At 47.4% G+C, this 24,032-nt stretch overlaps 1 protein-coding gene and 1 long non-coding RNA gene across 2 annotated transcripts in view; one reads left to right on the forward strand and one right to left on the reverse strand.

Moving 5' to 3' along the window:
• MARCHF4 (membrane associated ring-CH-type finger 4) overlaps positions 1-24,032 on the reverse strand; it is a 115,907-nt gene that overhangs the window by 20,953 nt on the left and 70,922 nt on the right. The window contains exons 2-3 of the mRNA XM_061384236.1: positions 6,241-6,396; positions 439-631 (exon numbers count right to left, since the gene is read on the reverse strand). Of these exons, the coding sequence (XP_061240220.1) occupies positions 439-631; positions 6,241-6,396 (349 nt within the window). The remainder of the gene's footprint in view (positions 1-438; positions 632-6,240; positions 6,397-24,032) is intronic.
• Positions 11,659-15,713, forward strand: LOC133228614 (uncharacterized). The gene is made up of 3 exons (XR_009730295.1): positions 11,659-11,809; positions 13,479-13,562; positions 15,177-15,713. It is a non-coding gene; the product is annotated as an uncharacterized LOC133228614 (long non-coding RNA).

Consider the following 24,032-nt stretch of genomic DNA (forward strand, 5'->3'; position numbering starts at 1 on the left):
TAACCTCCTCATTTTCATCTTCAACTGGGCAGGACAGAGTTCCAGGAAAGATTGAGGTCTCCTGTCTTTGTTCTGCCTCCTCCTACTCCCTACACACCCCTTAAATCTAAGCCATGGCCCCTCTTGAGCTCACACGTCTCAAGCCTGGTGCCATCTCTGCTTTGACCTTTTCTACCTTCAAGAGGGAGGGACCCTGGGGGATGTGTCTAATTCACCAGCACATGGCTCCCCACTTCCTGTAGAGACAAGCTTTCAGACCCACCTATGCATACCACATCCACGGATCCACACATCCCAGAGACCCACCTATGCACACCACATCCACGGATCCACACATCCCAGAGACCCACCTATGCACACCACATCCACGGATCCACACATACCAGAGACCCACCTCGGCACACCATGTCTACGAATTCACACATCCCGGAGACCCACCTATGCACACCACGTCCATGAATCCATACATCCCGTAGCAGATCTGGAAGAGGAGGTCTTGGCGCTGCCATTTTGCTGAGGGGCTGAAGGTCGACCAGATGAGCCAAGAGATGCTGGCGATGAGGAAGAGGGAACCCAGGATGGCAGCTGCGATCTGAACCTTCTCGATGACTGTCAGGGAGATGGCCTGCCACTGCAGGGATGAGAACAGCGGGTCAGTGGGGGCCTGCAGGCCCTCATCCCATTTCCACCCCATCCCACGCCCTCTTTCTGCTGCTGCCCCAGCCTCTCACCTCTGGATTTAAACCAGGGCTCACCAACGTGTGATACGGCGGCTCTTTCCGAGAGTTTCTGAGTATTAACTTTGTGTTTTTGATATGGAAGAAACCCATATCACACCAAATGATCAGAAGTCATTTCTGGGTGGGCGAGGCTGAGAAGGAAAGTCCTTGTGGTTGATTATGATGCAGACAGAAAACTGAGAAGGAGAAAGTGGAAATGCAGCGTGTAGGTGGTGTTCCAGGTCCCCAGAATATTCTTTTCTGAGCAACACATTATTTTCTCACTGATAGGTGCTAAGAGGGCACAGGCCTTTTTTTTTTTTTTTGCTTGTTTTCTACAACAACACCTGGCATGTCATTTAATATACATGCTGGAGATTACCAATTCAACAGACAAAGAGGCCACAGGATGTCAGGGAGAGAGAAGAAAAACAGTATAATTTACTGACTGTATACTAATGCTGAAATTTCGGTGTTTTGTTTTTTTTAACAGAAAAGCACTATGCTAATAGCTTTGTTGATGGACGGATTGAAGGCTAGAGTGTGGGTGGGTTTCCATTGAAATTCTATGAGTCTATGACTGATCCAGGTATCACAGGCCTACATGAGCCATGAGTTGGATTTTAGTTTGGGATTTATTCATGCCCTTGCTCAGCAAATATGTACCGGGTGTTCTGTGTGCGTATGCTGCTAGGTGCTGAATATACAGCAGTAAGCAAAAGCATGCAGACTTCTGCCTTCATGGGGCCTCACATTTAGAGAACACAGACAGACATATGATTATTTACAATGGCAATCCATCATGACATGTGAGAGCCTGTGACAGGGGATTTCACTTTGAGTTGAGTAGGAGTTTACTAGACAAAGAGAGGAGGCATACGTGTCCAGCAAGGAGAAGAGCATGTGCAAAGGCCCTGTGACAGAAGAAAGCAGGGTAAGTACAAAAACCTGGAAGAAGACCAGAGAGGGTGGAGCAGAGAGCAGGGAGTGGGGTAAGACAACTGGGAAAGGAAGAAGGAATACCACACGGGAGCCTAAAGAATATGCAAAGACTTTTAAAAACTTGTTTGTAGGAATAAACGTGATACTCTTGACCAGTTTGCAGCAGGGAAATGACAGGATCAGGTTTGGGAAGGTGGCATGTGCACATGCTCAGTTGTGTCTGACTCTTCGCGACCCTATGGACTGTAGCCCACCAGGCTCCTCTGTGCATGGGATTTCCCAGGCAAGAATACTGGAGTGGGTTGCCATTTCCTTCTCTAGGGGATCTTTACAAACCCAGGGATCAAACCCGCATCTCCTACATTTGAAGGCAGATTCTTTACCCCTGTGCTACCTGGGAAGCCCTTTGGAAAGTGGAAGGAAGGACTATCTCCTGATTGTAGCAGTTTGTGTAATGCCCTGCAGAGAGCGCCTAGTAGGCATTTCAGAAGGCATGTCAGAACTCCCCAGAAAAAGCGGACAACCTTCCTTCTGCCAACAGCAAGCCCTCCCTGCACATTATACGGCCTAGATGGAAGCACTGATGATTCTGGCTCCTGCCGGGACTGACCAGTGGCCCCTAAGGAACTGTAACTATTAGAAAGCATTTGCTTGCTCATTTAGATGTGGGACATCAGCCTTTACATGTAATTATACAGATAGCATCCTGTTACAGGTAATTGGGCCTTTACATTTTCCACTGCTCTTTCCACCCCGCCTAGGGTTACACATAACAGGAATTTTCCAGAAGATGGGCTGATCCCACAGACTCCTCTAATAGAGGGCAAATGCTTTTTCTAGAGCCAGCCTCCCTGTCTGTGAAGAGGGCTCCTGATTGAGCTTTTTGTTTCTACCTCTATGACATCAACACCCTCCCCTTCTTCTGCTCCAGGCAAAAGAAACCCCAAATGGAGAGGCAGAGGAAGCTCCCCTTAACCCTTAAAGTCCTTCCTACCAGCCCCAAGCCACTCGTGGAAGCCATTCAGCAGCCCGACTACGATTTGAAGCAGGAAGAAGAAAGAGCAGGATGGGGTGCTATGCCCAAGGCTGCCCTCCTGTCTGCCCCATGGGAGGCTCCACAAGCAATATGGGGAGCAGAGCCACAAGGAGAAAGGAGAGGACAGGGGAGCTCTCTGGTCTCCCAGGGAGATGGGGAAGGGCTCCCCAGGAAGCAGGCTCTGCCCCTACTGGATCCCCGGAGCTTCTTCATCCCCAGCCAGCTCCTGATCACAGCATCCAGAGACTTCTCCATGCCCCTCTGTGCAGCGAATGGAGAGACCAAGAGGCAAGAGCATGAAGACAGATGATTCTTTCCTTATAACAAGAAGAGGCAGTGAGCAAGGGCCTGGGCACCCAATCCTAGCTCAGCTCTGCTCCAACTCATGGAGTGTGACCTAGGAGAAGTCAATAAATCATCAGGACTTTCAAAAAGTGGAGATAATTGTTTCTTAGAGTATTGTGAGAATTAAGTGAAATTAATCAGTGCTTTGAAGGGTACCTGCCGCCATCATTTCTATTCCCCTTTATATTTTAGCAAAAATACAGTTATGCATGGCAAGGTAGGAGTATTCATAACCATACTTAGCAATCTCCATGCTGGGCATGTAGGGTAGAGGTGAAGGGCCAGACTCAGGAGTCAGACCCCTGGATATAACCCTGCTCCACCAGGGTGACCTCGGGCAAACTGTTGACCCCTCTGTGCCTCCATTGTCTCATCTGTAAGTTGGGGATGATAATAGTACCCATTGCATTGGGTTGTTGTTAGTGTTAAATAATATATGCGAACACTTAGAACAACAACTGGCCCCCGGTAAGCACTAATTAAATGTTCATGAATATAATTATAGTTCAGATGTAGCAAAGAGGATGAGAGGCACCCACAGAGCCTTGAGACCACAGGGCTACACTGAAATGCCACCTTTCTCAGGAGCTCTTTCTAGAAACAGAGCTTGCAGAGGGTCACCGAGATAACATGCTGTCATGCCCACTGTTTCTCAGAATGTTTTATGGGGTCATGAACCAAGAGGTGAGACATCAGAGACTTGGAAGACACCTCCCTACTCTGACAGAAGTTAGCCCCGGCACCCCATCCATTGTTCTACTTTCTCTTGGTAGGGCCTGCCTGCTCCATCCTCTACCACAGATGAGGAGGACCAGAAGTTGCCCAACCATGGCTGAGCAGGCAGTCTCACACTTGGCTGAGACTGAGGAGCCCAAGACATGCAACTGGGTCAATTTGGGCCACAACCACACACTACTGCTGCTAGTCCAGACTACTTCCTTCTTCTGGTACTATCTGGAAGAGTGAAATGGCATTTTCTGAGCACATACCACTGAATGCAATGAGGTCCAATCACAATCCAGAAGTAACAGAATCAGAATCTCCAATGACTAGAAACTCACAGTTAAAGACACAGTAGTAGCTTAAGAATAAATTCATTCTTGTTAGTAATTTAAGGATTATTCTTAAGTAGTAACTTGATAAAGTTATTCCAGAGTTCCAAAGAAAAGCAAGGAGAAATAAGAAAGACGTCTTAAGTGATCAATGCAAAGAAATAGAGGAAAACAATAGAATGGGAAAGACTAGAAATCTCTTCAAGAAAATCAGAGATATCAAGGGAACATTTCATGCAAAGATGGGCACAATAAAAGACAAAGTTATTCTTAAGTAGTAACTTAAGAATAAAGAATAAAGTAGAAAGGCAATGTCAATATTGCCATTTGCTTAAGGCACTTATGAGATTAGAATAATCTTTTCTTTTCTTTGCTCCCAGGAAAAGATTCATTGGAAAAGACCCTGATCCTGGGAAAGATTGAGGGCAGGAGGAAAAGGGGGTAACAGAGGATGAGATGGTTGGATGGCATCATCGATTCAATGGACATGAGTCTGAGCAAACTTCAGGAGATAGTGAAGGACAGGGAAGCCTGGCGTGCTGCACTCCAGGGGGTCTCAAAGAATCAGACAACACTGAGAGACTGAACAACAACAACCCCCAGGAAAAAGGTATCCCTAAATGTTTTTTCCCTTTTTGTGTCAAGGGCTAATGCCTGTTTATGAGCCAAGGACAAAGCCAAGGGGGCACTCGCCTGGTGGGTTTGGATTCTGACCCTTTTCCAAGGCTTGAATAGGCTGAGAAAGAAGAGAAGAGTTAATGCACCCCAGGGCCTGGAATCAGACATTGCTATTTTAAGACACTTCAAGATTTTGAAATGAATAGCTGAGGATGGAACCAGAGCATGGGGATGCACCTCTTGTTCTGACTCTTTGGTGCACCATCAGGATGACTGAAGTGCCTAGGGGTTCTAAGGCTGCCTTCTAGCAATAATGGCCCCCCTACCCTGGGCTGGCCCCCACTGCAAGGACACTGCAGCTCCGGGTGTTTGCAGCTGCCCTTCCATGCAGAGATCCCAGCCCACCATCATCCCCAAGCCACTCGCTCTGCTGGGGCAGCAGCACTGACTCTCTCTCACCCCCTCAGACAGCAGAGAGACAACTGTGCCAAGCTGCTGGAGTTCCCGCACCCTCGCCAGCATGCTGGCTAATTGATGACGTGGCAGCTTCACCGGCTGACCGTGTCTATGTGAAGGTATTTTCAGAAGCAAAGCGCCCTCTGTGTGTGTGTGTGCCTCACAGGGGGGAAGCTGTGTGATGTGGAGGATTTATGAGGTGGTACAGGGGCTGTCAGCTCTTCTGGGGATGACAGATGTCTCAGGGCAGGGTGGGAGAGGTCGGGAGGACCGTGGGGGGCGTGGGGGCCTCTGATCTGACAGCCCCACCCCAGGTGAATCTGTTCCACAGACCCCACCTGAACCCTGGTCTTCCTGCCCTTGACCTTCATGGACTCTTTATATTCTCTCCCTTTTCCTTCCTGCCCCGTCTTTTCTCTTCCTCTGATTCCCTCTCCTGTCTCGTCTCCGTTTTTTCCCTTGTCATAAGAAGTGTGGTCTGTGGGCCAGGAGCAGCTGCATCACTGGGTAGCTTGTTGGAATGGAGAATATCAGGCCCCACCCTGCGTTTTGCTGGGATTCCAGGCACCATCAAGTTTGGGACATACCATCCAGTCTCTGCTCTCATTTCTTCTTTTCTGCCAACCTCATCGCAGTCTTTCTCCTCACCGTCCCACCCTGCCTCTTTGCCTTTTTTGCACTCTCTGTTCTCTCTTTCTTATTGTTTCCTCCCTCCCTCTCCTCTTTGCTTCTTGTTCCTTTTTCTTATTTCTGATTTCTTTTATCCATTCATTTATCCATGAACTCACTTATTCTCTCTTTTCCATCTGATTCTCCATGTTTCCTTCTCTATCTATTTCTGTCTCTTGATCCCACCCCTTTCTCCTCTTCTGGCTGAGGCTTAAGAGAAAACACAAAAATTCTTTCCTGCCCTCCTGCCCACTCTCTATCCTCGGTCTCGCCCACCTGGCCATCTTTCCCTTCCTCCAAAGCCCTGGAGCTCTAAGGTGACTTCACGTCCCGCCGGAGATCAGGGGGTTTGGGAAAGCCCGGCCCTCGCTGCAGCGCCCGAGCTGGCAGCCCCCGGCCGTACCTGCAGAGGGTTCTTTGTGCTGATGGCGATTACGTGGTACTTGTAGTAGCACAGTTCACAGCTCCAGCAGCCCCGCTCGCTGATCCACTTGATGAGGCAAGGCTGGTGCGTGCACTTGACCGAGCCATCGCAGCGGCACGGGCTCAGCAGCTCCCCCTGCAGGGAGAGAGGCGGAGGGTGGTGAGCCAGTGAACCAGTGAGGTTGCGCAGTCGTGTCCTACTCTTTGAGACCCCATGGACTGTAGCCTACCAGGCTCCTCCATCCATGGAATTTTCCAGGCGAGAGTACTAGAGTGGGTTGCCATTTCCTTCTCCAGAGGATCTTCCCAATGCAGGGATCGAACCTAGGTCTCCCGCATTACAGGCAGACGCTTTACCGTCTCAGCCACCAGGAAGCCAGACCTCAGCAATGGGGGAAGGGGTGGGGAGTTTGCCTTCAGAGTTGGTTTGCCCCCCACCCTCCATGTCTCTGGCCAGGCCAGACCACAGACTTGGTTTGGAGGAGGTCTGGGCTCCAGGTTCCCAACTTTAGTGAATTCAACTAACAGTTCTGAGCTCCTGGCTCCTACTCGGTACTGCCCAAGTCCTAGGGTTTCTATGAAAATGAGTTAGAGGATCTCCATGGAAGTTCTCTGCCATCTAACACGGGTGTCAGCCTAGGTAGACTTATCTTTAAAGGTACAGCCAGGGGTCTCAAACACAAATGCTCTCAGGGGCAGACAGGCCACACTGTGACTGAAGCCAGCTGGCGGAATGGATTGGATTGGCGGGTTGAAGAGACAGCCATCATCAGCTGCAGATGTGGGAATCTGTGTTCCAAGGAGGCAAGTGTTTATGCAAAATTTCCCCGTAGTCAAATGTCAACAGCAAACCCAAGCTTTGAATACATGTCATGAAGGTCATTTGGCCTAGCTTTGGAGTTCTGGTCCTGAGCCTTTGCATTCTTCTACAGCACAGCCCATAGAGACCCAGATCCCCTCTGTGAAGCCTCTTGCCCCTGATCCCAGAGCGACAAAAATGTGGCAGGCTTGGCTCCTGGGGACCTAGGAGGCTGAGCAGATGCCCCCTCTGAAGGCCTGGGGCCCTCTCGGCATGTCCCTTGGGACTGGCTGGGAGTCGTTGGGAAGCCCAGTTTGGGGCAGGCTTCACTAGAAGCAGGGAGGCAAAGACAGTGCCAGAGTTGAAGCTCCTTGTGGACTGCAAGGCTGGACTCAGTCTCTGGAGCCTCCTCCACATGACCACACACCACATGACCACAACTGAAGCTTGTGCCCACTCCCTGCTGGTCCTGATGCTGCTGGCCCCAAAGGGCCTCCCTCACTCCCTTCTCTCCTCCCCTTCACTTTCCCCTCTTTCCTTCCTCGCCTAGAGCCTGTCATTTCTACCTCCTGACTCCTGTCCACCAGCGCCTTCATTTACCTTCTCAGGGACTTTAGGAGTGGGTCCCACCCAACTCCCCAACCTCTGCTCCCTTCTGACCAGTCCCAAGGCCCCCTTCCTTACTTCCCACGCCCTTCCTCCCCCAATTCATCTATTTTGAAGAGATGCCTTCTGCCTCGCTCCTGTCAAAGGACCCAGAAGCTGCCAGGCACAGCCCCTTTCCCTAAGCCCCAGGCTGGTGTGTTTGCAATATGGCCACTGAAGCCATGTCCCTTTTAATTTGGTGATGGTGGTTTAGTCACCAAGTGGTATCCAATTCTTTTGTGATTCTATGGACTGTAGCCTGCCAGGCTCTTCTGTCCACGGGATTTCCCAGGCAAAAATACTGGAGTGGGTTGCCATTTTCTTCTCCAGAGGATCTTCCCGACCCAGGGATCGAATTTGCGTGTCTTGTGTTGCAGGCGGATTCTTTATCCACTGATCCACCTGGGAATTTGGGGATTTCACTATTCGAGAAACCACATCTTGTTCCCAACTTAGAATAAGCAGGCACAGGAGCTCCTGACCTATTAGACACAGATCTTTATTTGTGTATTTAATCATGCTCTTTGCTGTAGACTGTAGAAACAGTCCTTTTCTCCCAAGATGCATGGAATCATCTTTCCCTTTCACTTCAACTCCTATCACTCAAAGACTACCCCTCAGCCTGGATGAGATCTAGAGTGTCTTTCTGCACCTGGTGTACATGTTCAATTGCTTTTCTGTCTTCACCTTCTACAGGGAGTCATCCCTGATTTCTCTAGATTGAGTGCAATGGCTTGATCTCTGAGCACCAGTGTAACCTTCTGAGGCCCTTGGCATATGCCTATCCACTGCCCCATCAGAGGAGCCCTAGGAGGCAGGGATGGGAGGTTGTTCATCTTTGCATTCATTCTCCCAGTGCCTAGACTACACCCAGCAAGCCTTCAACAGCCTTTGTGTTTGAGCAAGTGAAAACATAATTCAATTGTCTGCTCAGGTTTCCTGCCTGGCCCAGAGGAATGAAGATGAGACTGCCTATTCCATAAGAACAGGAGCCATGTCCATCTTGTTGACCTTGGGACCGCAGCACTTCACTCAGTGCCCAGCACTCCACACGTGTATGTATGATGAAGGAACCTGGTGACGGAAATACTCAGGGTGCCACCACCTCATAAAATCCTCTCTGATTCCCCACTCTGCTCTTTTTGTGTTGACAGACCCCCTCACGGTGGCTGCAGGCCAGGAACCCTCCCATACCCACTTTGAAAGCACTTCCCCATGTGTCTCTGGGTCACTATACCATGACCTCTCACAGCAGCAATATGCATCTTATGTCCATTTTTGCATCCTTAGCACCTAGTACAGTACGTGAAACAGATACTCCATCTAACTTTTTTTTGGTAGCCATACCACTTGGTGTGTGGGATCTTAGTTCCCTGATCAGGGATCAGATGGAACCCATGACCCCTGCAGTGGAAGCATGGAGTCTTGACCACTGGACTGCCAGGGAAGTCCCATACTCCATCCTGCTTTAACAATGCAGTGTGCACAGAGCTGTTTGATAAATGAGAGGTTTCGCTCCTCTAGGACATGGCCAGCCTCTGGCTCCAGGTACAGTAGGACAGGCAGGAGATGCCCACAATGCCAGGTGCTCACCACACCCATGGAGGCCTCCAGGTCCTCGATAATGAGTAGTTGCTGTGTGGCTCTGAGAAGAAAAATAGGAATGGGAGGGGGAGGAGAGGTGGTGAAGGAGGGGCAAAAGCCCTCATTATTCATGGCAGCATCTCCTAGGCTCATTAATTCTAGCAGGATGAGCTGGGTTTGATTAATCGGGTTGTTAGGCAGCCATGTCAGATTGCCAATCAGGTAAGAGACAGTACTTCCGGTCCCCGGCAACGGTGCCAAGCAACAGCGAAGGCTGTTCTCTTTGCTTTCTAACGCGGCAGCCGTGAGACAGGGGAGGGAGAGCCGCTGGCCAGGCATAACTAACAAGACCTGGGCTCACCACCGTGGCTCTGGATGGGGGACCATCCCTGGGGCCCCTAGTTATCTGGAGAAGGAAGGAGCATGACCTGGCCTGGGCCTAGTCCTGGCCACAGACCATGAGGCCAAAGATGTGCCATTTCCTCTGGAGCTCCCAGTCCCCCACACTTTCCCTGGATTGGACAACCCAAAGGTAGAATAGAGGCTTGCTTTGGGTGCTACAAACACTAGAAAGCAAGGATATCGAAGCTGTTAGAAAAGTTTAACTTTGATGAAGGAAGTGATCCAGGATTTTAGGGAAAAAAAAAAAAATCTGCAAAAAAGCTATTTTAACCTTGGCATTCACATAAATTTTTTGCTTTATGATTTGGCATATTTTTACATTGGGGAGGAGGGCCATAATCTTTTTGTGTTTAGGGCTTCTAAGAGGCCTTAATCTGGACCCTGGACTATCTTTGGCTGGTCAACCTGTGCTTCTCCTGGAACAAGAAAGATGTGAATGAGCCAAAGCCAGATGGATTCAGGTTAGACAGAAGGAGAATGTTCTTTAAAGTCAACTTTATTACAAGCTAAAATGGTGGAACATGGAAATGGAGGTGATAAACATTTCTCAATATAACAGTGACTCCTATTAAAGAGAAAGGTTAAATGACCAACCCAAGGTCACTCAGCCAGTGTCATGGCCAGAATGTAAAGCCAGGTATTTCTGACATCAGACTCAGCTTCTTACCACACTCTGCTCATCCCCCTCTGTACTCTCGTTCCTGCTGTCCCTTGCACATCTGTGCCCATGGGTCTCTTCTTGTCTGTCCCTCTCTGCTCCAGCACCGGCCCTTTCACCAAGTCTGGAAGGGGCCCGCTCTGGACCGATTTTCTGTCTCTGCATCATCACCCACAGTTCAGCCCTTAATCACTCTTCAGTTGTTTTCTCTAGGCTTCAGGGTGATCCTGCATACCCCACAGGACCAGGCACCTCAGAGTTACACAGTAAAGGTGCATTCATAGGCTGGATGGGCACCAGGGTAAGGCAGAGGATGAACCCCTCCAGCCCAGCTCCTGAGGGTCCTCCGGCCTTTGGGCTGGAGGATTATCACCATCTTGTCTGCAGTGTTCAGCAAACTCCACAGATCAAAGGGGCTCATTAAATGGAAAGGGCACCAGACACTTCCTGGATGATCTGCTCAGAGCTTTGGGGCCCAGAGACCACCCTGGGAATGACTAAGTCAAGAAAAATCAGATCTTCTCTAATCCCCTGCCCCCCATGGGACACAGTGTAAGGGAGGGGTGAAGAACACAGTATTTGAAAAGCAATCCCTTAGATTTAAATGCATCCGTTTTTCCTTTTTAAATTCTTTTTATTGTGGTAAAAGTCACATAATGTAAAACATACATTGTCACCATGTTTGACTGTACAGTTCAGTGGAACTCAGCATGTTCACATTGCTATGCAAGTCTCAACATCATCACCTTCCTAACTGAAACTCTGTCCCCATTAAACACTAACTCCCCATACCCCCAGCCTCCAGCCCCTGGGATCTACCAAAGTACTTTCTGACTGCATGAATTTGACTGCTCTACATACCTCATGCGTGTGCATGCTAAGTCGCTTCGGTCGTGTCTGACTCTGGGACCCTACAGACGGTAGCCCGCCAGGCTCCTCAGTCTATGGGATTCTCCAGGCAAGAATACTGGAGTGGGTTGCCATGCCCTCCTCTAGGGGATCTTCCTGACCCAGGGATCAAAACTGCATCTCTTACGTCTCCTGCATTGGCAGGCAGGTTCTTTACCACTAGTGCCACCTGGGAAGTCCCAAGTGCCTTGTGTAAGTGGAGTTGTCAAACAGCATTTGTCTGCACCCAAGTATGTGAGAATGCATTTTTAACTTCATATATGTCCTACAAGCAGAGTGTACCTTCTTTTTCCCCGCGCCCCTGAGCTATATAGTAGGGTCTCACCAGCCATCTATCTTATATACAGTAGTATATATACACCAATCCCAACCTCCCCAACCCAGCCCTCTTCAACACTTACTGGCTATGCAAACTGGACCAAGTCTCTTAACCTCTCTGAGGTTCTCTTTCTTCATTTTTCCATTGCAGGCAACTCTTACCTCCTCAAAGCCTGGCTGTAAGAATGGACTGAGATCATGCAAGCCAGGTGCTGGACGCAGAGCCTGGCCCGAGTAAGTCCTCTTATGAAAATATTACAATTTCAACTTGCCTTTCCATAATGACTTTAATTCCATAGGTTTTCTACTACAACTCTATTCTATGCTCCCACAATCAAATAAGCAAACCATGCCTTAAGTACAGGGTCAGCCGAGCCTAGAGGGAGATTCTGATGAAAGAAATGCCTAAGAGTCCACCCCAGTGAAGTAGATTAGGGGTTAGGACACAGGTCTCCCAGCTTCTGGCCCAGGACTGCCCTCTGTGTTACCAGGGGTCACTGAGAGTGTTTGGAGTCCTCCTTTCCTGGGGAGGCTGAACGGAAGGCTTCTTGAATGGGTTAAGTGGGGTTATGCTGGAGGCAGGACAAGGTGATCCATAGCTGTGGCTGTGGCTGAGCTGGCGGGTGGGGAAGAAAACAGGATGGATTCGCCTCGCTGCCAAATGACACAGCAAGCTGCAGGAACAAGACTTCAGTCATTTCTCCATTCACAGATTTCTTCCTGTTTATTCTGCCTTGCTTCAGTTTTTCTCCCCTCTCAATCTGAAAGGACTTGCTTCTGGAGTCCTTATGTTACCTGGTTGCCATGGCAGTTGGCAGGTAAGCCAAAGACTTCCCCTGCCACCCACATGGGCACCAGGCATCCTTGCCACTTAGAAGAAAGAAAGAAAGAAAAAAAAAAAAAAAAAACAGCCCCAGTGCTGTGCAATAGTTTGCAGTTCTGGGAGACTAGAGCAAGGGAAGCAATAGACTCAACAGCCTTGGGGTGCAGTTCAGGGACATTTCCCTTTATTGACACTAACATGGTGGTTAAGAGCTTGGACTCTAATCCCAGACAGACTTGAGTATACCCAGGCTTTTATGATCTGTGTGACCCCGGGCAAGTTGCTTAACCTCTCTGGGCCTTCATCAAATATACATGTAGTATGTTCCAAGTTCTATATGAGGTGACAAGGATACAGCAGTGAATGTTACTAACCAAAGTTCTCTGGTCAAGAAAGAAAGACATTTTAAAAATATAAGCAAGGGACTTCCCTGGCAGTCCAGTGGTTAAGACTTTGCCTTCCAAGATAGAGGGTGTGAGTTCGATCCCTGGTTGGGGAGTGAAGACCCTATATGTTTTACAGCCAAAAAACGGAAACATAAAACAGAAGCAGTATTGTAACAAATTCAATAAAAACTTTAAAAATGGTCCACATCAAAACATCTTTTTAAAAATAAATAAATAAGATAAACAAGTAAACTATAAGTACATGGCATGCTGTTATGAGCTATTATGGAGAAAAATAAGCAAGGGAAAGGAAAATGAGATACCAGGGAGGGGACAGGTTGAAATTCTACAAGCGGGGACATTTGACAGAAGACCTGAGGATAATGAGGGAGCAAGCCATGTAGGTGTATGAGACCTGAGCATTTGGGCAGAGAACATCGAGTACAAAGGCTCTGAGGCAGAAGCCTGTTTGCCATGTCCTAGGGACACCAAAGAGCCAGTGTGTTTGGGCTAGAATGAACAGAAAGACTGAGAGTGGATGAAGTCAGAGGTATAATGGGGATCAAGAATGGGGGACAAGCCAGACAAGGCTGGTGGGCTGTTTTAAGGACTTGTCATTTATTGTGAATGGGATGGGAAATCACAAGCATGTTTTGAGCAGAAGAGAGTGACATGATCTGACCGTATTCAACAGGTTCCTTCTGCCTTCTGTATTGAAAATAGATTGGAAGGAAGTAAGGATCAAGTAAGGAGCCAAGAGGCTATTGCAGTAATCCAGGTGAGCAATGATGGTGCTTTGAACCAGTAGGGTAGCAGTGGAAGTTCTAAGAAGTGGCTTCTGGATATATTTTTGAAGATACAGATGTTAAGATTTGCTAATGGATTAGGTGTGATGGATGAGAGAAGTCAAGGATGATGAAGATCTGAGCAGTGAGGGGCTGGAGAGTTGCATTCAAGTTGAGATGGGAAAGACTGAGGGAGGGGCAGGTTTTGGAGGGTAGATGGGGAGCTCATTTGGGAATGTGTCAATTTTGAGATGCCTGTTAAATATCCAAGTGGGAATGTGATATACATTAGTCTAGAGTTTAGGGAAAAGCTCTAGCCTCAGTATATATACTTGAGAGTCACTGGCCTACAGATGGTTTTTAAAGCCACAAACCCAGGAGTGAGGGCAGGTAGGAAGAGGGAGGGCTACCAGAACTGCTTTGTACAGGATGTCAAGATGTTGGAGCTTAGAAGATAGGAAAGGAACAGTAGAAAAGCCTGAGAGGGAAGGTCAGTGGGCCGAGAGGAGAATGTGATATTCCAGAAGCCAAAGAAGAAGACAAAGTCTCTCAAGAAAGAGGGAGCCCTGGCAAAAGCTGCTGATGGATCCAGTCGGATGAGAATATTGGGCAAGTTTTCTCTCAGTTTCTTCTTTTTCTAGATAAAGCAAAGCTATGGACTGAGACTGGAAGTGGGGGAGAAGATATGGAGGTCTGAGAATTGGTTTACAAAGTCACCTGGGAGAGCTTGGGAGTAATTAGACTAGTAAAATAAAATAGAATTACTGGCGGCACTGAGCATCCATGAAATTGGGGGAAGAGGGTCATAAGAACATATATTTATCACCCTGCCTGGCACACAAGCAGGTCTCAGTAAATGCTAGACTAACATGGAAATGGTTATAATAGGTATTATGGCTGATCTTGTCTCAAAGGCCACCTTCACACCTATGTCAAACACTGATCAATTTCCTCCCTCTCTGCCTTCCTTCCTTCTTTGAATAATATTCCCTTCTTATTAATAATTCTAGTGTTGTAAACATCTCAGAGTTCTAACAAGATAGACATTATATCATCTACTACCTCAATAACTTAATGAAGCTAATATCATTTCTCCTGCTTTACTATATGATGATACCCACTCAGAGAGGTTGTTACTTGCTCAAGAGAAAGGCAGGGTAAAGCTCTGTCCATCAGGCTGCCCATACCCACCGCTTCTCTGCTAGCTCATGTCACCTGCCTCCCGTCTCTCCTCCCACCCCAGCAGTCTTGTTCATCATATCCTTACCTTTCCAGCCCTGACAAAAGAGATGGCCTTGCTGGATCCCTATTAATGTATAAATGCAAAGGTGAAAACTCTTCTCCCCTTTGCCCCTCTCCTCTGAACCCCATTCCAGGCAGTGTTCACTGAGTATTAATTGATGTGGTGGTGGTGGTAGTGGTGAGTGGGGGACATAACGGAATTAACTCACCCCCCCACTTCCTCCTCACACTCCCACCCTTGGCAAGGAGTAGACATTTGTTGAGTCAAAATTAAGAGACAGCACTTTTTATAAGCATAGAAATGCGTTAGAAGTTTCTCTGAGATGTAGTCTATATTCACAAGAAAACATTCACTTGCCTTGTAGATGCTCCACTGTGAAGACTCAGAGGACCAAAAGCCTTAAAATCAGAACTCCCCCTCCTGAGTGGAGTGAAACCTGTGTGTGTGGTGCAGGGGATGAGGAATGGGCACAGGAATAGGAAAAGTTCACTGAGGCTGTAGAGGAGAATTAGGAGGGATGCCAAAGAAAGGAGACTCCTCCATGTCCATCCGAGACGGCATCTGTGATGAAGGACTATTGACAGGGAAGCACAGAACTGTTTTGTATCACTAACTAGATTGCACATATCTGGGGGGAACAAGCTAACAGGATTACCGACTCAGTGGACATGAATCTGAGCAAACTCCAGGACGTAGTGAAGGACGGTGAAACCTGGTGTGCTGCACTCCATGGAGTCACAAAGAGCTGGACACGACTTAGCAACTGAACAGCAAGCTAAGAGGAAGGCTTATCAATGACACATCCTCCCAACTTATGGGTACAACCAAACTGGTTCATAATATCAACCAACTACACAAAGGGGGAACCCAAGTGGGGAAAGTGAATAGAAGGAAAACCTACACGTTTGAGAAAGCAAGCTCCCTGCTTATCTCTGGGAAGCAGGCTGATCGGCAAGATGACCTTCAAAGATCCTGGAATCCAGGATTATACATAGACAAGCCATTCTGAATTTTCTGTGTGTTGTGTTGGGCAGCATACAGGCAGAAATTTGTTTTCTGGCTGGAGCCCTTTCTGGCTGCTCATCCATAGCGCTTTTCATCCGTAGCACTTTACCTGCTCCCTTTCCAGCCAGACCAGGCCCAAGCTTCTCACTTCCTCCCTCAATGACACCAAAGCCGAGCCCTCCAACCTCCTCTATCTAATGCCTGATGGTCTGAGGCAGAACTGATGTAATAATAGAAATAAAGTGCACAATAAATGTGATACACTTGAATCATCTCGAAACCACCACCCGCCACTGCACCCTACCCCCCGCCCTGTCCATGGAAAAACTGTCTCCCACAAAACTGGTCCTTGGAGCCTAAAAGGTTGGGGGCCACTGCTTTAGGAGACTAACAGAGTGTGAACACTGGTAAACAGGGAATCATTGTAAGATAATTTGATTTAAAAAAGAAAACTCTATTACTAAGTAGAAAAAGAAGACTTAAGACCTTAATGAGCTTTAGTTATCTACACTAAATTCAATTAACCACATAAATATTTCCAGTTCCCTCATACCAGCAACTTACTTTCACAAACACAACACTACACACACACTCACACTCACATACAAACATATAATCTGCTTTCCTCTTCATGGAAGAGTTTTCAGCCTTCCTGCTCATCAGTTCAAAAAAAGGGTTACAAGAAGAGACATAGGAAACACACACACAAGCCCCAACCAAACCCCCCAAACCATGTTTTTCTATTCATGATAATTTTTTTATTCCTGCACTGCTTTTCTCCCTATAATTTAACTGAAATAAGACAAATGTACCTAGTCCCTCTAACTGCCTTTGAATTTACTCAACTGATACCAGAAAGAAGAACTTAACCTCACAATAATTGAATTTAAATAACATCTGATTCCATAAAGTCAAACATGATCTGCATAATAAACAAACCAAGCCCCACAAGGGCTGGCAGAAAGAAAGAAGGTCATACTTTATGTGGATATTTCTAATCGTATCTGTATTTCTAATAACCTACAGGTGCCATATACTGTCTGTGTGTCTTTCTGTACACTTACCATCACTATTGTTAACAAGGAGCTAAAGTTAAAGGTTGATTCGCCTTCAGTCCTTTGCCTGACTTAATAGAAAAGCATAACTTTGATAAACCTCACTGGCCATAATTGGGTTGTTTGCATATAGCAGAGGGCTGGGCCCGTTTCCAAGGTTCCAGGCCAGTAGGCTGAAATTTCAGAGATTCCAGGTCACCGTGTTCTCTTTCTTTCCCACAAGTCAGGCCAAGCCAAGGGCACAAGTCAATGGCAAGTTGAAGGGCAATTACTCAGTGACCTCCTGGAGTCAGCCCTCCACAGTCCCTGTGCACAGGCAGAAGGATGCCCAGCCTCAGTGGTGCAAAATGCTCGTGGAAGTTGAAGGTATTGTGGTGAAATTCTACAGAAATTCTTTTCCAGTCACAGTGAATGAAAATAAAAGTGTTCGTTGCTCAGTCATGTCCAACTCTTTGCAACCCCATGAACTATAGTCCGTCAGGCTCCTCTGTCCATGGGATTCTCCAGGCAAGAGTAATGGAGTGAGTTGCCATTTCCTTCTCCAGGGGCTCTTCCCAGTCCAGGGTTCGAACCCTCATCTCCTGCATTGCAAGCAGATTCTTTATTGTCTGAGCCACCAGGGAAGCCGCAGTAATTGATACATGATTTGATGTGTTTAGGGGATACAGCAGAGGTTACAAGTGTAAACAAGCTGTGATGATGTGTCGTACTTCACAGATGCTCTGAATCATGGCCCCAGACACTTAGAATCTTGCGTATGGTCGACTCTAACAAAGCAAAAATGTAGGGTCTTTCCTGGGCACTCTTCCCAGCTCTGCCACCCTCTGACATGGGTTTCAGCTAAGCCTTGATCCCTTGGTTCTCCGAATTTCATACACAGAAGAATCACCTGGAAAGCTTATGTGTTCAGATTCCCAAGCTTTGACTGCAGAGATTCTGATTTCATGCAGACCCATCCCCCTCTCTTGAAGCAAGGTTGGCTAAGACTCATTTGTGAAGCTCTGGACTAGATTTTAGCAAACCTTCTGTCTCCTACATCACTCTGAGGCTTTTAGATGAAAATAAAGGAGGAAAATAAATACCGATTGCTAAAACTTACTGAGCACTTACTATGTGCCAACCCCTGTATGCAAGCTGTGACTGCTAGGTTCAAATCCTGGCTCTGCCACTTGCTAGGTGATGGACGTTGTGCAAGATACCCACCTGCTCTGAGCCACAGTCCTTCATCTACATTGTCCTGCTTTATTTCAGCTGCTGTGTCTGCCCCTCTTACTAACACGAATACGCACCAGGGGCCAGGTTTGTTCTAAGCACTTGGCATGCATGAGGTAGTAGAGCCTGGCTGCTCGGGCCAGTGGACCAGGCTGACTGGTCTGCCACTGATCACCCATGAGACCCTGGCAAGTCTGCTCAGAAGTAAAGGGAGACCAAAGATACTTCCAGCTCCCCAGAGTGTCATGAGGATTAAATGAGATAGTGCACGGTGAGGCGTGCGTGGAACCCTGCCTGACCCATAGCGAGAGCTCTTCATAGATCATTCTATGCTGTCGATCTTGTGCCCATCGATCCTTCCTAAGTCTCTTCACACCCTAACCAAAGGAGTGAGGCAGAAAATTCTGCCCTCTTGCCCTGTGGATGAGGGGTCTCTGTATTTGCTGCACTTTACCACCTTGTAAATGAAACTCATCAGTCTGAAGCCTGTGAGCACTTAAAACTGCCTGGGAGCCTGGATAATGAGTATAGGTAATAAGAGTGTGATGAAGGCCAGGGTCCCCGGGGCTGCTCACTGCCCTGTTATTACAGAGAGGGAAGGACAGAACAGACGTCCCAGCTCGCCATCCGCCCGCATGTCTCAGTGTTTCTGTCCCTCCCCGAGTCTTCTTCCCTCATGCGCACGTGTGTCTACCTCCTGATATGGGGTCAAGAAAAGGTCTTAAGCCATGAGTGTTTGCAGCTACCACTCCTGTCTTAGGTAAGGCCGTGCATTTCTGTGTTCATGGAGCCAACTGGGAGCTTTGCGATGCCCTTGAAAGTGCAGAGAAAAGAGAGCAGAGTGGCCATGTGTAATAGAGAGCTTAGCAGGGAAAGGGAAGTTTAAGGGGGAAAGGACATTTTTTGCCCTATGATTTCCTTTGCTTGCTTTTTAAAGAGGCGGCAGTAAATATCGACACGCTGTTCGATTCTTTCTCTGTGTAGGACTTGTATCTCTCCTTCATGATGAACTATGTTCAGATTCCACTCCATTTAGACTGAAAAACCTGAAGCATCAGAGAGGGCAGTGGCTTTTCCTAGGGTGGTGCGGTGGGACAACACTGCAAAAGGAGAAAGAAAATAAAAGGATGGGCCCCTTCCTCTCTGGGTTCAGAGCTTCCAAGAGTCTGCCCTACATTTCTGTGATATTGATGCCTCTCACCGGGTGATACCCACTCCAGAGTCTGCTGAAAGTTCAGCCCGGTTCTTTTCACACCTCTCAAGGAAGCGTGCTATTCCTAAAGTGTTGGCTGCAGATCCCCGTCAGGAATAAGCCTGCTAAGGAGAGCTGGAATTACTATGGTGTGCGAATAGACGCCGGTCTGTTGACTCCAAGCTTCTGCTAAGCGGCTCCAAGTGGTTGTAGCTTCTGTCATCTTGGCAATTTGACTTTTTGTTTGAAAGAATTCTGTGTTCTTTGCTTCTGGAGCTGGGAAGCAGGCACTGGTCTTCAAAGACCACCTCTTCATCCTCTAGCCTCTGCTCAGAACATCTGTCAAGGGGTCCCTGACAGATGCGGTGCTCCTGTTAGAGACAACGCTGGGAAGGGGGACCCCAGAGTCTCCCGGGCTTACCTGTGTTTCCAGTTTTCCCTTTCAGATGTGTACAGTGAAGACCAATGCACAGAAGAGCCTAAGCCTCTACACTTAAAGATTGGGGGATATTTATGGGCCAGCAGTGCTTCCCTCCAGAAGATGGTGACTGTAGCCCACAGTCCCCTTTTAGGGGCCATCCAGTGGCCTCAGTCAAGCCCTGGCTCTCTGACACCTCCCCAGGGACACCCACACTAGGACTCGCTTCCTCAGCCCTACCCAGATTCTCAGCCTTCGCTGTAGTGTTTAAGCCTGTATTTCACTTAATTAATTATTAATTTTGTAAAATACTACTTCCTTTTGTTTGCCTGTAACCTCTTTCAGGTGACAAGGTGGTTAAGCAAGAAATCAAGACGTTTCCAAACAATTGTTTTCTGGGATTTGGCAACTCAGTCCCTGTTCTCACTCCCTTTAGACTTCGTGATTGTTTAAAGCTTTATTCATCTTCCCTCCAGCAGTGGTCCATGCACACTGAAAAAAGATCTGTTTCTGCCAATGTAGGAGATGCAAGAGATGTGGGTTCAATCCCTGGGTTAGGAAGACCCTCTGGTATATGAAATGACAACCCACTCCAATATTCTTGCCTAGGAAATCCCATGGACAAAAGAGCTTGGCAGACTACAATTCACAGAGTTGCAAAGAGTCAAACACAATTGGGCACACACACACACACACACATTGGGACTTCCCTCGTTGTCCAGTGGTTAAGACTCCATGCTTCTATTGTAGAGAGCACGGGTTTGACCCCTGGTCAGGTCGGACACTACTGAGCAGCTTCACTTTCCCTTTTCACTTTCATGCATTGGAGAAGGAAATGGCAACCCACTCCAGTGTTCTTGCCTGGAGAATCCCAGGAACGGTGGAGTTTGGTGGGCTGCCGTCTATGGGGTCGCACAGAGTCGGACACGACTAAAGTGACTTAAGCAGCAGCAGCAGCAGGGAACTAATATCCCACATGCCTCAAAGCCAATAAATAAATGAACAAACAAATACATATTTTTTAAAAATCTATTCTTGACTCCTATTCTCATATCATGCATCATTTCAGCCTTTTGTTTTTCTAGACCTTCACCATCGGTTAGATTTTTAAGTTACGTTTCCTTGCTACATCCAAGACAGCCAAGGATCTACCTGTCCGGAGACTGGGGGAGCAAAGACTCTATCTTAAAAATATGTAGAGATTTATAATAACTCAAACATTTCTTCATAACTATACCCCTCCTACACTTGCACACGTAATTTCCCCCAAATCAGGAACATAATTTAGAGCCAGTTTTTAACTTGTATTTTCTCATTTACACCATGTCATGAAAATTTCCTCACAGTGATCCTTGATTTCATGGCTCATATCCATAATTATTTCCTTAGAAGGCAGGTCTGGAATGGAACCACTCATTCAAAGGGTGTGGACATTATTAAGGCTGTTAATACATCCTGGAGGCCAAACTGGCCTTCAGCAAAACGGTGCCCGTTTCCATCAGTACCTGCTGCTATTGGCCCATGTTTAAGGTCTTGTCCTTTCTCCACATTCTCATGAACGATTATCAGTAGTGCCATGACTGAGAAGGAAAGCTCAGAAATGCAGATGGTCTGTTCCTCTCCACCTTTCTTTCTACTGGAGGGAAAGCACAGGAGGTGGCTTCAGAATGGGGGCTGAGTCAGGAATTTACAGCACTGCCACCACCAAGGCAGTCTTAGGAGAGTGCCTCAGCTGTGAAAGAGAACCAGGGGCATGTAGCTAGCTGAAGGCTGCAGAATCTTAGCCTGGGCGTTGTGGGGTGTTCCTTCTTCAGCAAACTGGTGGATGATATGGATGACTCAGAGTCTTCTGGTCAAGAGTCTCAGCATAGCCCAGTCTCTGAGATGGCAGACTATAAGGTTAAGGTACCCGGGGCTGTAGGACCCCACACTTACACTTTGCACCTGGATCATTGCCCACCACTTCTCTTTGAGGTTCCTAAATGTAAGAATGCCGCACTGGTCCCAGTAACACCCTTGTGTGACTGGGCAACTCTGTCACTAAAGATGTATCGTAATCCAACCTGCATTTTCCCTGCTACGATTTCAGCCTTTTCCTATCTTTTCTTGCACGTGCTTTAAGATCAAACAACTTTCTGACTGTGCCATTTATTAACTATATCAGTTAATTAGGCTGCTAACTATGCTCCTGCATATATATTAAATTAATGACTTAAAATATAGCCTTTTATTACTTTTCACAAGTCTATAAGTTGGCTGAATCGTTCTGCTGATTTGGTTTGGCTGGTCCTGGCTGGGCTCCCTCATGCACCTTGGAGTTGGCTGGAGTCTGACTGATCTAGGATGGATGGTCCACCTCTGCTTGTATGTTTCTTATCATCCAGTAGGATTGCTCAGGCTTGCTCACGTGATGGGGGCATAGTACCCACCACAAGAGAGGACAAGCAAGCCCTGATGCACAAGCACTTTTAAAACCTCTGCTTACATCAAATTTACTAATGTTCCACTGGTCAAAGCAAGTCGTGTGCCTATTTCAGAGTCAATGTGAGCAGGCACTACCAAAAGAAAATGACTACAGGCAAGCATAAAGATCTAGGGCCATTAGTACAATCAATTTATCGCATTAGCTCTGTGACCTTGGACAATTTTCTTAACCTCTCTGAGCCCTAAGGACCATCACCTGTAAAAATGGAGTTTTTGAAGGATTCCACGCTATATGTAAAATGTCTGGCACATACTTAACTTCCACTATGTATTAATTTCCTTCTCCTTTCCACCATTTGGACTTTCTCTGTTTTCTTAAATATATTATTTATATGCATTACCTTCCACATTCAAAGCTTCAGCATGATGACACTAAACATTCTACCTGTGGCTCTTGTTGAACTTTGCTAACTCCTAACCTGTGCCCAGGAGAGGAGGCTCTCAATTAATTCCAGTGGTTGGGAATTGGGATACAAAGGGACTCAAGGAGTCTCCCCCTTCTTCTTCTTCCTGGGACTGTGCCGCTGAGAGATGATGTCTGGCTCTCTGATCCAGCTCCACTACCAAGAGGGAAATAGAATGGGTTAACATGTTTGTATTAACTGATGACTGAATAGAGGCAATGGGACGGGGAACCTCCATTTCCTAATTTAAAGGTGTCCTTGGGGGTAGGATAAGTATCCTGGCCTCCCCTTAGCTAATCGGGCTCCAGAAGAGACATTAATTGCAGCCAGTCCAACCTGCTGGGGAGACCCAAGGCTGCCAGCTCCCTTGCTGGGGACGGAATAGAATTTTAATTGGCTGTGAAAGCATCGTGGCAGGAGGTGCATGAAAGAGTTGATCCTCTCCCCCAAAGCAGGTGAGAGAGGCTTCAAGGGAAAGGCCCTGAGGAGGTGCATTGGCAGCAAAGACCTCACCCTCAGAGGCCATCCCGGCTGTGACACCACTGTCCCAGCACCAGGGCTGGACTCCAGCCAGGATCAAGGACTCTCACACAGTGTACTTGGAGTGGTCAGCACAGGAGCACCAAGCCCACAGACCTCCTCATCTCCGTACTTCCCCTGACTTTCATGAGAGAAGCACTTCGTACTTACTGTTAGCGTATCACCAAGAAAACCAGTACTGCCCACCTCAGAGAGCACTCCAAATATAAGCTTAGAAGTGGAAGTGTTAGTTTCTCAGTTTTGTCTGACTCTTTGAGACCCCATGGACTGTAACCCACCAGGCTCCTCTGTCCACGGAATTTTCCAGGCAAGATACTGGAGTGGGTTGCCATTTCCTTCTCCAGGGGCTCTTCCCCACCCAAGGATAGAATTTGGTTCTCCTGCATTCCAGGCAGATTCTTTACCATCTGAGCCACTAAGGAAGCCCAAATAAAAGTTTATCCACCCCCAGTCTGAGTGTGTCCATTTGTCATCCGTGTGGTTTGCGGCAATGGCACAGCATTCCTATACCACCCTTTCAGAGTAACGTTAGTATTTTTTCACTTAAATAAATTAACGTGAGAATGTTGGGGAGGACAGCTTTGGTGGCGATGCGTGTGCTCTTTCTGTCATGCCAATTCCTACAACACACCTATGGGATGACATGTGGAGGTCAGTGGATGTGACTATGAAAAACAGAGCAGTGTGAGTTTATTAGTACAGATGCACACGGATGCAGGGTATGGTTTAGGGGACTTCGGGGTAAGTTATTTAACCTCCCTGTACCTTACTTTCTTCATCACTAAAATGAGGGCAATAGTAGTACTTATCTACTTTCCCTGTTGGAAAGAATAATCAGATTTAAATGCTCAGAGATTCAATAAAAGTGTTTTCCTGATTATTTCTAGTGAAAGGGAGGTGGAGCTAGTCA

The sequence above is a fragment of the Bos javanicus genome, chromosome 2 (genome assembly GCF_032452875.1).
Source record: "Bos javanicus breed banteng chromosome 2, ARS-OSU_banteng_1.0, whole genome shotgun sequence".
In the NCBI taxonomy this organism is placed as follows: Eukaryota; Metazoa; Chordata; class Mammalia; order Artiodactyla; family Bovidae; genus Bos; species Bos javanicus.